We start from the raw sequence: 13,229 nt of genomic DNA on the forward strand, positions 1-13,229 counted from the left end.
CCTCGTCTCTGGTGGCCCTAGGGCTATGGAGGCACGGTGGATCCTGACAAGGGCTAGCGGGAGGGCGCCGTTTTTAGTCTTTTTTTCAATTTTGTTAGGGTTTGTGTCCTACTTAGGAAGACGAGACGGCAGCGGTTCCCTGAAGATGGAATAAAGGTCTCCCCGCCTAGCATCGTTGGTGTGTGTGTGGGGGTGTGTCTCTGGCAGATCTATCTTTGGTGGATTTGCTCGGATCTCGTCGTTGTTCGTCTACATTCGTGTCTCTTCGGTTTGGATCCTTCCGATCTACGTTATTTTTTATCGATGGCGGTTGCTGTTCTAGGCTGCTGGTCCTATGGGGCCTTAACATGGCGACTTCCCAACTGTCTACTACAACAAGTTGTGCCCGGCTCCGGTGATGGAGGGGCGACGACGGCGGCGCGCCTTCGGCTCGCTTTGATGCTTGTAGTCGTCGCTAGATGATCTACAAATCTGGATGTAATTTTATTTTTGCTGCTCGTTGTACTGCCATGATTGATGATGAATAGATTGAAAGTTTTTCCAAAAAAGACAAAGACAATTCGAATTTTCGACGGCGATGGGGACGACGCTCGGGCAGACCATCCATCCTAGCTGGCACATCCGACATTTTTTTTGAGAATTGGCACATCCGACATTTTCAGACAGAGAACATGCGTGTGCTGAGAAAACAAAAGAAGCCCACGGGTCGTGTGGCGAGCCCATCCTGCGGCAGTGCCAGCCCATTCGCTGCCGCCGCCGGCGCTCGCCGCCGCCGTACCAGCACGGCATCGGAGCCACCGCCTTGCTCGCATGGTGCTCGCCGTCGCTGCACTGCTCCTGCCACCGGCGTGCGGGGCCAGAGGGGAGAGGCGCCGTCCGTGGCCTCCGTGAGCTGCGTCGCCACCCGCGTCATCGAGCTCCGCCATCGGCCTGCTGTTCGTTCGCAGGTGGGAGGTGAGGTGAGGTCGAGCGGTTTCTGCTGCTTCCTAAAGAGCGAGAGGTAATGCCGTAGCACTCCTTGAGACCTTGACCCCTGCTTGCTCATCGAAACCCCTAAGCCGGCTACTGTTTCTACCTTTGACACGCTCCTGTCATGGCAATAGCAATCACCGGATAGTTTACAGCGAGGATTCTACCGCCCCATGTACTGAAGGTCAGTTATCTGCCTCATTATTTTCCTGGATTGCAAACACTTGCGATCGTATCTCCATCCAGTGCATCGATCAGCTTATCCACACCTTTTTTCCCCTCTCACTGTAAACTATCTTGCTTCGGTCAGTGCCTGCTCGGAATATTCAGAAATGATTTTAGATCTTCATGGGCGGAATCTGATCAAGTCATGTAGTTCTACTTCTATCCCCTGCGCCTCACCCACTCTTTCCAACATCTGTCGATGAAAGTAAGTAATCACAGTGACACGCAACTAGGAGTGTGATGCAAATATAAAGGACTCATTTGATCCTGCGGCAGCTACAAATGGAAGTACAAGTTATCTGAGGCCGGTACTGGGTTCTTATGCAGATTTTGCACTAGATTTTCTTGCAACATACCCATGCCTACCCATGCAAAGCAAACTTATCACTAGGAAGACGCCTGTGGTATCTCTACTGTAACATGATGACATCTTCTTCTTTTTGAAACAAGGCAAAAGACTCGCCATTTCATTGATTAAGAAGAGAGTAAGAATTGCCCGGTTAATTTACGGAAAACCGGGCTAAAACTGATACAACCCAGCCCAGAAATGGGCACCACCGGCGAACCTATGATGACATCTTCTTCTCTTCAACTGTGATGACCTGTTTACTTGCTCTTAAAATATGACCATTATCTATTTATCTTGAGCGCAAGCATCTGTTTTGTATCGCTGCCGACCTTATGAGAATCTATGTGCAGAAATTTATGCCGAACAGCGATTCACTAGAACCAGTTGGAAAACTAATCACTTAAATCACCCATAACATTATGTCGCAAACATTTCGAAGACAAATGAATAAGCGTCCCACTTGCAGCCTGACTAATAAACAATATGATAAATTGATAATCCTTTATTCTCGCCGCAACAGTTTTTCATTCATTCAAGAAAGGCAAAGTAGAAGTCCCACTTCCATCTATTAGTGTCTCGTAGTCAGTCACAACCCATAAGTTCTTTTGCTCTGGCCACAAGATCGGAGAGAGGCATGCTGTACTCCATGAATCCTTCATCGCCCAAGAAAAGCCTGTAGTTTTCAGCCTTTGACGGTGTTTGTTCTACCATTGACAGTGCATCTGTCATCCCGAATGCGTTGAAGCAATCTGCATAGCGAGAATTATACTCCATCAAGTGTATGACTTGATCGAGTACCACTCTCCTGATCCCAGGACAATGAGCACTAGGTTTCATGTTTGCTTTTAGTGTGTCGACAAGCCTCTTGGCAAATCTCTGCTTAATCTGACCAGCGTCTAGTTCTCGGGTAAAGTCTTCAGGAATAACTTTACATATCTGTGAACTAAGCCCAATCAGGATCTCTAGTTCTGCCCCATCCGCGTCTAGTATTCTTTCCAACACCTGTAATGAGATGTATCATTATCAGTTAAAAATTGATGTGTATCTCTATCTATAGTCCAGTGGTAAATGAGTGAGCAAAAAATAAAGATCAAAATTTTACTGAAACCTTGCGCACAAGAACAGACAAAACATGGTAAATTTTATTATGCATCTCTAATAGTGTACTTGTTGCTCGAATTAGCAGCTCTCACCTCTCTCAAGGTATGAGATAGTTCCTTCAGGTCTGACTCTCTGAGCTCGGATCTAGCATGCAGGCACAGATTACGCAGCAGGCTTGCCGCCAGATATATGTACCTTTTATCATGGATCAAGATTTTGAGTTCCTTCATGAACCATGGCTCCTTCAATATAACCAAGCAGTTTTGGGCACTTTGTATTGTCAGCATTGCCAATGCTTGCCCGGCGACCTTCCGTGACAGGTGATCATCATTGGTACTCATGGTTCCTTCTGAGTAGAGAAATGCCTGCATCAGCTTGGTGATGATCATTTGGAAGCGACCAATTTCCTGCCTTGTTTTCTCATCAACGGCAATGTTTCTGAGGATTCCCGCCACCAACTTTCTCGATATCTGGCTGCTCTTGTCGTCTTCAAGGATACCTGAGAGGTTACTCAATAGGAAGGGGTGTTTTGATATCTTGTACCGCAGTGTGATGCTGGTTTCCCCGCCAATGCTCGTGAGCCTTTGCAGCACCTTCAGTGATGATTTGAGAAGGATCTCTTGTTGTGCTTTGATATTCATCGTGTCACTTCTGCAGATTGTGAATCTTATGATCTTCGGGATGAGGTCAGCTGCTTTGCTGATCTCCACACAGTTGTCCTGGTCAACACCAGCAAGACTTTCAATAATTGACATGGCCAGTGCCGGTAGAAGATCGTGGTCTGTCCGCAGCTGTTCCTTGGGTATTGACCAGAATTCTGAAATATGCTGCCAGCATCTGAGCACGCACGAGTTCTGTTTGTTCATGCCAACTTCTTGGGTTGATCTGTTTTCTGTTTCCAGCAGGATATCAGTGTCCCGAAGTTGACCTTGTGTTTGGAATTGGTTATCAGCCACCTCTCTGCTATCTTCTGTATTCAGAACTGGATCTTGTCTTCGTTCGTGTTCATCATCAGTGTCTAGGAGTGGGTTTCCTCTTTCCAGTCTGCCATCAGCGTCAAGAAGTGCAGATACAAGCTGCATTGTACCAGGGATAGTGCCTGCACGGAGGTTCTTTGCAAGCTCTGCAGTGACCTTTGCGGCATATAATCTGATAGCTGTATCCTTTGGACTTGTCCAATCCAACATTCTGATTATTCTGGCCATCGTCTTGGTAGAAGTGGCGAGTTTTGAAAGGAGTTGTGCCTTGGTTGGTTGACTTTGCAGAAAGTTGTGCATCATTCGTATCCCGGCGAGCTGATTCTTGGATGAATCCGAGTTCACAGAATTCATGGCAAAGGTGCTGAGGTTGATCTTCTTTGGAGCAAGCACACCCCCTTGCATGCATTTCTCTGATGCATATGCGTAATACATATTGACAGATTTCATTCCCCACTGACCTTTAAATCCACCACCGCGGATGAGGGATCTTCGAGGGATGAAAGAAAAGAACTCAAACATGCAGGCCACAGCATAGAGTATTCCTTGTCCAAGCACCATCCCATAGAAGATTCTTAGAGAGGCTTTAATGTTTTTTTGGCCATCCACGCTTTCATTATATGCAGCAGGCTCGCTAAGCTCATTTAATGCTAGCATGACCCGCACAACTGCTGCTGGAATCTGTAAGTTGCCAAATGACACTATCAATAGAGCACATACCTCGAATGCAATCATCATAGATGCATCATCTTCATTAAGCACCAGCAGCCCTAGAGCAACAATCATGCACATGTTTATAGTAACTTTACGCCAAAATTCTTGTTTGCTGCCTAGAACACTGTCCACTAGTTTGCTGATTCTTGTGAACCGCAGATTGCTTATTGTTGTTATGAGCACTGCAACAAGTAGTACTGCGAACACTGCCCATTCAATCATCGAGCCGTCTATGGATATAGAGGGAGCTAGCAATACGATTGCAACTAATGGGCCCCATAGAGTCCATACTGATGCGGCACGACGCATTGGATTGCATATGAGTAGTTTCAGAGCTCTTTGAACAGTTATTGACCAGCCAAGAGCAAGTAGTGATAGTGTCACTGCAATAAGTAAGCTCCCATCAAACTTCGTCAAGTACTTCTTCCAGAGAACCTTCCAGATGATTTCCAGAATACCAGAAAAACATGCAATCACAATCAGTCCACTCCAGCCAAGAGGCCTAAAAGCTCCTCTGGTATTGAAGAACAGTTGATAATCAAGTCTATTGTTGTCACGGGTGAACATCCTGAAATATGTATATGGTATCGTTAAAGAAGAAGAACACAATACAGATCACAAGCCTAAGAGATGTTTAAAGAGGTGTTGGTTTGGGTTTGCGGCTAACTTTTTGGACCTTAGAGTAAGTACAATAAGGGTTTGAACTCGCTCACATGTCACATTTGCTTATGTAAAGGAGAGACGGGAAAAGGTAATCGAACCGCCTTCACATTCACACGTGATCCATAGCAAATAGAGTAAATACAGCAAAAATTGAAAGAAAGAAGACGGAAAATATGGCTAATCTTAGAGCTAACTCATGGTAAGAGTGATTTCTAATAATAATTCTTGATGAGATGTAGACAATGTATAATGATGAGTGTATTTTTTACGCTCATTTCACTGTTGTTTAAACCGAATAATCCCAGATATTCAAAGAAAACCACTTCGATCTTATCAGTAATGACTAATAAATGCGAAAGACTGCAATTCCTTTGTTTTGTTTATAATATAGTGAACAAAAACTAGACATTGTAAAACGGCCACATTTCTAGCAAATGATACCTAAATGTAGCCCATGGATCCGCACAGGTTGATAGCTAGTGTTACTAACAATGTTTGTTCTTTACCATGATTTCAAAGTCACTAATTAATTCTTCTCCTCTCTATGGTTTGCAAAACCCAACATCATATTAACTACTGTAATTTTGCAGTAGTGCTTTTTCTTTTTCAAAGATTATCAACAAAAAATGCAAAGGTTTTGTTTTATTCTTTTGATCACACATGCCTCTTCAATGTGTGCGCTTGTACTTCTGTTAGATGTGATCGATCTTTGTTGTGATCAATGGTGCTTTCTTTTCTTTTGCAGGGTTTCGGACGCCTAGATCAAGAGTTTGTGCAGAACCACTGTTTGTGCAACTAATTGAGTTTAATTCATAATAGCTTGCATTACACTCAATGAACTTGTATAATACATTTATGTGAAGTTATCATGTGATCTTTAGTTGTGATATATGTGTGAAATATGTTATTTTTGCAGTGTAACATGTGAAATCTGTAATGATGTGATGTGTGTGTAATATGTGAAATCTGTGGTGTGTGGATTATCTGAAATCTTTATGAAAAATGTGTGTGAATCTGCCTTTTTTTTATAAAACCATGTGCGAATATTAGTGTCGAGCTGGAATTATGGGCCTATAACTGTTATGCAAATATGAGTAACGATTGCCCTGTTGTTGTTATTTGCATATTGCAGCCCAACCCGTTATTGATGTGCTTTCTCTAGCAGAGGTGTGACTACACTCGAAATCACTAATTAAGGAGTACTCGTTGCAAAGAACACTTCACCTTCCTAGGTTGCGACAAGTGACGCACATGCAGCACGTCACTTGTCGCAACCTGGGAGTTTTCCCTTTTTTGTAGATTCGCTTATTCAAAACGTTTTATCTCTTAAACCGTGCGTTCAAATCTCGAACCATTTTCATTATTGGATTCCTCGCGTCGAGATCTTTAAAACTAGATCCCATGTTGATAGGTTTTGACGAACTAACCGGACGAAAAACCGAATTAGGAGCATGGTTTTTTTCTTTTCCAAAAGAGGCACGCCCGTGCCTCTCGCGAAATCACAACCGTGCCTCTCATGAAAGCAAAACCGTGACTCTTGTGGAAGGAAAAAAAAAGAAAACATGTTTTTTCCGTTTCCGAAGAGACACGGATGTGACCACCGCGAAAGCACAACCATGCCTCTGGCGAAAGCAAAACCGTGACTCTCGCGAAAGAAAAAAAACAGAAAACATGTATTTTTCCTTTCCGAAAGGGACGACCGTGACTCTCGCGAAAGCACAACCGTGCCTCTCGCGGAAAGCAAAACCGTGACTCGCGAAAGAAAAAAAAAACAGAAAATGTGTTTTGTTTTTTCCCTTTCCGAGAGGCACGGCCGTGACTCTCGCGAAAGCACAACCGTGCCTTTCGTGGAAGCAAAACCGTGACTCTAGCGAAAAAAAACAGAAAACGTGTTTTTTTCGTTTCCGAAGGGCACGGCCTTGACTCTCGCTAAAGCAGAACCGTGCCTCTCGTGGTAGAAAACCATGACTTTTCACAAAAGAAAAAAAATGCATTTTTTTGAAGAAAAAAAATTGGTCGAAAAGCTAAGAAAGACCGGGGGAAAACCAAAACGTCGAAAAAACCAAAAAAAAAAACCTTTAAAAAGCCGAAAACGCGTGCGGAAAAATAAAATAAAAAAATAAAATCCGGAGGAAGCGTCCAGAGCGCGACACGTGGCGAATGGCTGAGAGCGTGTTAACTGGCGTTGATCGTTGCGAGCCTTCCGAAGAAGCGCTCGTTAACTAGTTGCTCTCGGCTACACCTGGGTGAACAATAACATCCAAAACGTCTTTTTGCTCTTCAGGTGCTAAGCTCCTTGCATGTTTCTTTCATTGAATTTGTGGTATTGAAGAAAAAAGGTGACTGGTTCTAGATCCGCACCTGCGATGCTTGTTTCTTGTTTGGGCAGTACAACTCCATATATAGCAGACCTTTGATGACACCGATGCAGGGAGGATGTAAGAGTAAATTTTGTAGGCTGCAAACTTATTTTTGGAATGCTAATTTGCTACCAACCCAGGTGCTATATACGTAGTTATCTGTATACGGCATATACATACATACTACATACATACCTTACGGCTTCTAAGAGAACTATCGTCGTCGCGGACGCAAAATCATCATCGGAGCTGAGTTCGCTGGCGTAGCCGCCCAGCAGCACGACGGTCGCCCACATAAATGCCAGCGTGCCAAGCGCGTTGCCAAGCCTCTCGATCAGCACGACGAAGCGAACGAAGCGATTCAGCCACTTCTCCGGTGAGGCAACCTTGCCTTGCCCGCCGCCGCCAGCTATTATGTGGACAAGGTGCTCACCGCCTCCGCCGTTGGCCATTGACCCCTTTACCACCTTCGCTCAGGCTCAAAGAAGAAAACCTATCTCACTTGTGTAAATGGCTTCACCGGATGACAATGGGTAAAGCAGATTCCTTGGAACATAAAGGCCTTTGATTCAAGTACAATTATACAGTGCGTCGGTGCGACGACTCGCCGGTCAATGGGGTGGGCCAGCAACGCCAAAGGCGCTCTGCTGTTCCTCGCTCATTGCTACCGCGTAACGCTGTGGAAAAAGAAGGAAAACCAGACGCGCACTGCGTGCGTGAAGATACTCTGATTCCGCTGTTGAATCAACACAGCCACCGGCCCCGGCCGTGCTTCACCGCTGTGCACACTGTCTCGTGCAGATGAAGGCATTTTTTTTCCAATAAAGGGCGACTTTATTATTTTAAAATGTAGCATCAAGCGGATAAAAAGTATTATGAGTAACATCCGGTCTCTACATAACTAAGATGCACACATCCAAATTTAGAAGTCTGACAAAAAATCATAAAATAAAAATCGACAAATCGGCAACAGTAGAGTTCTTTAGACTGACACTATGCCTATGTCGAAGAGGGTGGTGGATCGATCCATAGGTTATGCTGCCACCCATGTAGGGAAAAAACCTCCGTAGCCACCTGCTCCAATCGTGCACACACCCCCATGAACAGCGGTTGGTACTCCGGCCGTTGTAGCATAGACCACGTACGTAGCGAGTGTGTACACCGGAAAATAACCTGTAGAGAAGAAGCATTTTTGTCGTTAAGAACCAAATCATTTCTACATAGCCAAAGCGATCAAATTAAGGCATACGCTGCCACCCTTATTAGTGTGTTGAACCTATTTGTAATACCGTCCAACCAATGACCAAAAATATTGGCAACACTTGTGAGCTGATACAAATTTGACGCTATTTGGATAACTGACCACGTAGATCGTGCAAACTTGCATTGGAAAAAGATGTGCTTGATTGTCTCGTCATGAGTACAAAAAAAAACACTTCTTACTCCCTCGCCAATTGCGCCATGCGAAGTTGTCTTTGGTTAACACAACTTCCCTACAAAGATACCACATGAAGATTTTCATTTTTAGTGGAATCTTAGACTTCCAAATTTTCTTAATATTACTCGTTGGTATCTCAGAATGCGTGAGTGCATGATACATAGAGTCTACTATGAAAGACCCTGATGTAGTAAGGTTTCAGCGAAACACATCCTAGCCTTGTCTCGGATTAATCGAATCCAGTCGGGATAAAAGATGATGCCATGACACAAGTCGGGGGCCAATCAAATCCCGCCTGAATGAAATATTCGGCAGGGAAGAACCGAGCACGTGCGCAATAGTATTATTCTTATCGCTGATACGTCTCCAGCGTATCTATAATTTTTGATTGTTCCATGTTGTTATATTATCAATCTTGAATGTTTTATAATCATTTTTATCATTTTTTGGTACTAACCTATTGACATAGTGCCAACTGTCAGTTCCTGTTTTTCCGTATTTTTTACATCGCAGAAAATCAATATCAGACGGAGTCCAAATGCCGAAATTTTACGGAGAATTTTTATGTGCCAAAAGGAACACAACGGGCCCTGGCTGCACCTGGGGGGTGCCCCGAGGGGGGCACAACCCATCAGGGCGCGCCAGGAGGCCCAGGCGCGCCCTGGTGGGTTGTGCCCATCTCGGGTGCCCCCCGGACTGCCTCTTTGCTTTATAAATACCCCGAAAATCTCAGAACCCTAGGGAAGTCGACGAAATATTCATCCAGCCGCCGCAAAGTCCAGAACTACCAGATCCAATCTAGACACCATCATGGGGTTCACCACCTCCATTGGTGCCTCTCCGATGATGCGTGAGTAGTTCTTTATAGACCTTCGGGTCCGTAGTTAGTAGCTAGATGGCTTCATCTATCTCTCTTGATTCTCAATACAATGGTATCTTGGAGATCCATATGATGTAACTCTTTTGCGGTGTGTTTGTTGGGATCGATGAACTTTGAGTTTATGATCAGATCCATCTTTTTATATCCATGAAAGTTATTTGAGTTTCTTTGATCTCTTATATGCATGATTGCTTATAGCCTCGTATTTCTTCTTCGATATTCGGGTTTTGTTTGGCCAACTTGATCTATTTATCTTGCAATGGGAAGAGGTGCTTTGTAGTGGGTTCAATCTTACGGTGCTTCATCCCAGTGACAAAAAGGGAAATGACACATATGTATCGTTGCTACTAAGGATAAAGCGATGGGGTCTATCTCTACATAGATAGATCTTGTCTACATCATGTCATCGTTCTTATTGCATTACTCCGTTTCTCCATGAACTTAATACACTAGATGCATGCTGGATAGTTGTCGATGTGTGGAGTAATAGTAGTAGATGTAGGCAGGAGTCGGTCTACTAATCTTGGACGTGATGCGTATATATTGATCGTTGCCTGGATATCATCATAATTATTTGAAATTCTTGTTGGGGAACGTAGCAGAATTTTAAAATTTTCTACGCATCACCAAGATCTATCTATGGAGTCATCTAGCAACGAGGGAGAGAGGAGTGCATCTACATACCCTTATAGATCACGAGCGGAAGCGTTCAAGAGAGCGAGGTTGATGGAGTCGTACTCGTCGTGATCCAAATCACCAAAGATCCTAGCGCCGAACGGACGGCACCTCCGCGTTCAACACACGTACGGAGCGAGGACGTCTCCCGAGCCTTGATCCAGCAAGGAGGAGGGAGAGGTTGAGGAAGAGGGCTCCAACAGCAGCACGACGACGTGGTGGTGGTGAAGCTGCAGTACTCCGGCAGGGCTTCGCCAAGCTCTTACGGAGGAGGAGAGGTGTTGGGGAGGGGAGGGGCTGCGCCTTGGATGTTGTGTGTTTCCCTCCCCTTGCCCCTCTATTTATAGGGGAAGGAGGAAGGGGTCCGGCCCCCTCTAGATGAGATCTAGAGGGGGGGGGGCAACGGGAGGGGGCTTACCCCCCAAGGAAGGGGGGCGCCCCCTTTAGGGTTTCCCCCCCCCAACCCTAGGCGCATGGGCCCAAGGGGGGGGATGCGGCCAGCCCATGTAGGGCTGGTTTCCTTTCCTCTACAGCCCATCAGGCCCTCTGAGAGAGGTGGCCCCTCCCAGTGGACCCCCGGAACCCCTCCGGTGGCCCCGGTACAATGCCGATATGCCCCTGAACCTTTCCGGTGACCGTATGACAACTTCCTACATATAAATCTTCACCTCCGGACCATTCCGGAACTCCTCGTGACGTCCGGATCTCATCCGGGACTCCGAACAACATTCGATAATCACATACAAGTCTTCCTAACAACCCTAGCGTCACCGAACCTTAAGTGTGTAGACCCTACGGGTTCGGGAGACATGCAGACATGACCGAGACGACTCTCCGGTCAATAACCAACAGCGGGATTTGGATACCCATGTTGGCTCCCACATGCTCCTCGATGATCTCATCAGATGAACCACGATGTCGAGGATTCAATCAATCCGTATACAATTCCCTTTGTCAATCGGTACGTTACTTGCTCGAGACTCGATCATCGGTATCCCAATACCTTGTTCAGTCTCGTTACCGGCAAGTCACTTTACTCGTACCGCAATGCATGATCCCATGATCAACCACTTGATCACATTGAGCTCATTATGATGATGCATTACCGAGTGGGCCCAAATATACCTCTCCGTCATACGGAGTGACAAATCCCAGTCTCGATTCGTGCCAAGCCAACAGACACTTTCGGAGGTATCTGTAATGTACCTTTATAGTCACCCAGTTACGTTGTGACGTTTGGCACACCCAAGGCACTCCTACGGTGTCTAGGAGTTGCACAATCTCATGGTCTAAGGAAATGATACTTGACATTCAGAAAAGCTACAGCAAACGAACTACACGATCTTTGAGCTATGCTTAGGATTGGGTCTTGTCCATCACATCATTCTCCTAATGATGTGATCCCGTTATCAATGACATCCAATGTCTATAGTCAGGAAACCATGACTATCTTTTGATCAATGAGCTAGTCAACTAGAGGCTTACTAGGGACGTGTTGTGGTCTATGTATTCACACATGTATTACGATTTCTGGATAACACAATTATAGCATGAACAATAGACAATTATCATGAACAAAGAAATATAATAATAACCATTTTGTTGTAGGGCATATTTCCAACAGTCTCCCACTTGCACTAGAGTCAATGTTCTAGTTACATTGTGATGAATCGAACACCCATGCAGTTCTGGTGTTGATCATGTTTTGCTCTAGGGAGAGGTTTAGTCAACGGATCTGCTACATTCAGGTCCGTATGTACTTTACAAATCTCCATGTCTCCATTTTGAACACTTTCACAAATGGAGTTGAAGCGACGCTTGATATGCCTGGTCTTCCTGTGAAACCTTGGCTCCTTGGCAAGAGCAATAGCTCCAGTGTTGTCACAGAAGAGAGTCATCGGGCCCGACGCATTGGGTATGACTCCTAGGTCGGTAATGAACTCCTTCACCCAGACTGCTTCTTGTGCTGCCTCCGAGGCTGCCATGTACTCCACTTCACATGTAGATCCCGCCACAATGCTTTGCTTGCAACTGCACCAGCTTACTGCCCCACCATTCAACGTATCCGGTTTGTGACTTAGAGTCATCCAGATCTGTGTCGAAGCTAGCATCGACGTAACCCTTTACGACGAGCTCTTCGTCACCTCCATAAACAAGAAACATTTCCTTAGTCCTTTTCAGGTACTTCAAGATATTCTTGACCGCTGTCCAGTGTTCCATGCTGGGATTACTTTGGTACCTTCCTACCAAACTTACGGCAAGGTTTACATCAGGTCTGGTACACAGCATAGCATACATGATAGACCCTATGGCCGAGGCATAAGGGACGACACTCATCTTTAGTCTATCTTCTGCCGTGGTCGGGCATTGAGCCGTGCTCAATCTCGTACCTTGCAATACAGGCAAGAACCCCTTCTTTGACTGATCCATTTTGAACGTCTTCAATATCTTGTCAAGGTACGTACTCTGTGAAAGACCAATGAGGTGCTCAATCTCGTACCTTGCAATACAGGCAAGAACCCCTTCTTTGACTGATCCATTTTGAACTTCTTCAATATCTTGTCAAGGTACGTACTCTGTGAAAGACCAATGAGGCGTCTCGATCTATCTCTATAGATCTTGATGCCTAATATATAAGCAGCTTCTCCAAGGTCCTTCATTGAAAAACACTTGTTCAAGTAGGCCTTTATGCTTTCCAAGAATTCTATATCATTTCCCATCAATAGTATGTCATCCACATACAATATGAGAAATGCTACAGAGCTCCCACTCACTTTCTTGTAAATGCAGGCTTCTCCATAAGTCTGCATAAACCCAAACGCTTTGATCATCTCATCAAAACGAATGTTCCAACTCCAAGATGCTTGCACCAGCCCAT

At 45.1% G+C, this 13,229-nt stretch overlaps 1 protein-coding gene across 1 annotated transcript; it reads right to left on the bottom strand.

Annotated features, from left to right (window-relative positions):
- Positions 1 to 1,936: 1,936 nt before the first annotated feature.
- LOC123187705 (uncharacterized) lies at positions 1,937 to 7,886 on the bottom strand. Its single transcript, XM_044599622.1, has 3 exons — positions 7,554 to 7,886; positions 2,737 to 4,903; positions 1,937 to 2,545 (listed from the first exon to the last, which is right to left on the bottom strand). The coding sequence occupies exons 1-3, from the start codon at positions 7,808 to 7,810 to the stop codon at positions 2,126 to 2,128; spliced, it is 2,844 nt and encodes a 947-aa protein (XP_044455557.1). The 5' UTR covers positions 7,811 to 7,886; the 3' UTR covers positions 1,937 to 2,125.
- Positions 7,887 to 13,229: the final 5,343 nt, after the last annotated feature.

This window comes from Triticum aestivum, chromosome 2A, assembly GCF_018294505.1.
Source record: "Triticum aestivum cultivar Chinese Spring chromosome 2A, IWGSC CS RefSeq v2.1, whole genome shotgun sequence".
Classification (NCBI taxonomy): Eukaryota; Viridiplantae; Streptophyta; class Magnoliopsida; order Poales; family Poaceae; genus Triticum; species Triticum aestivum.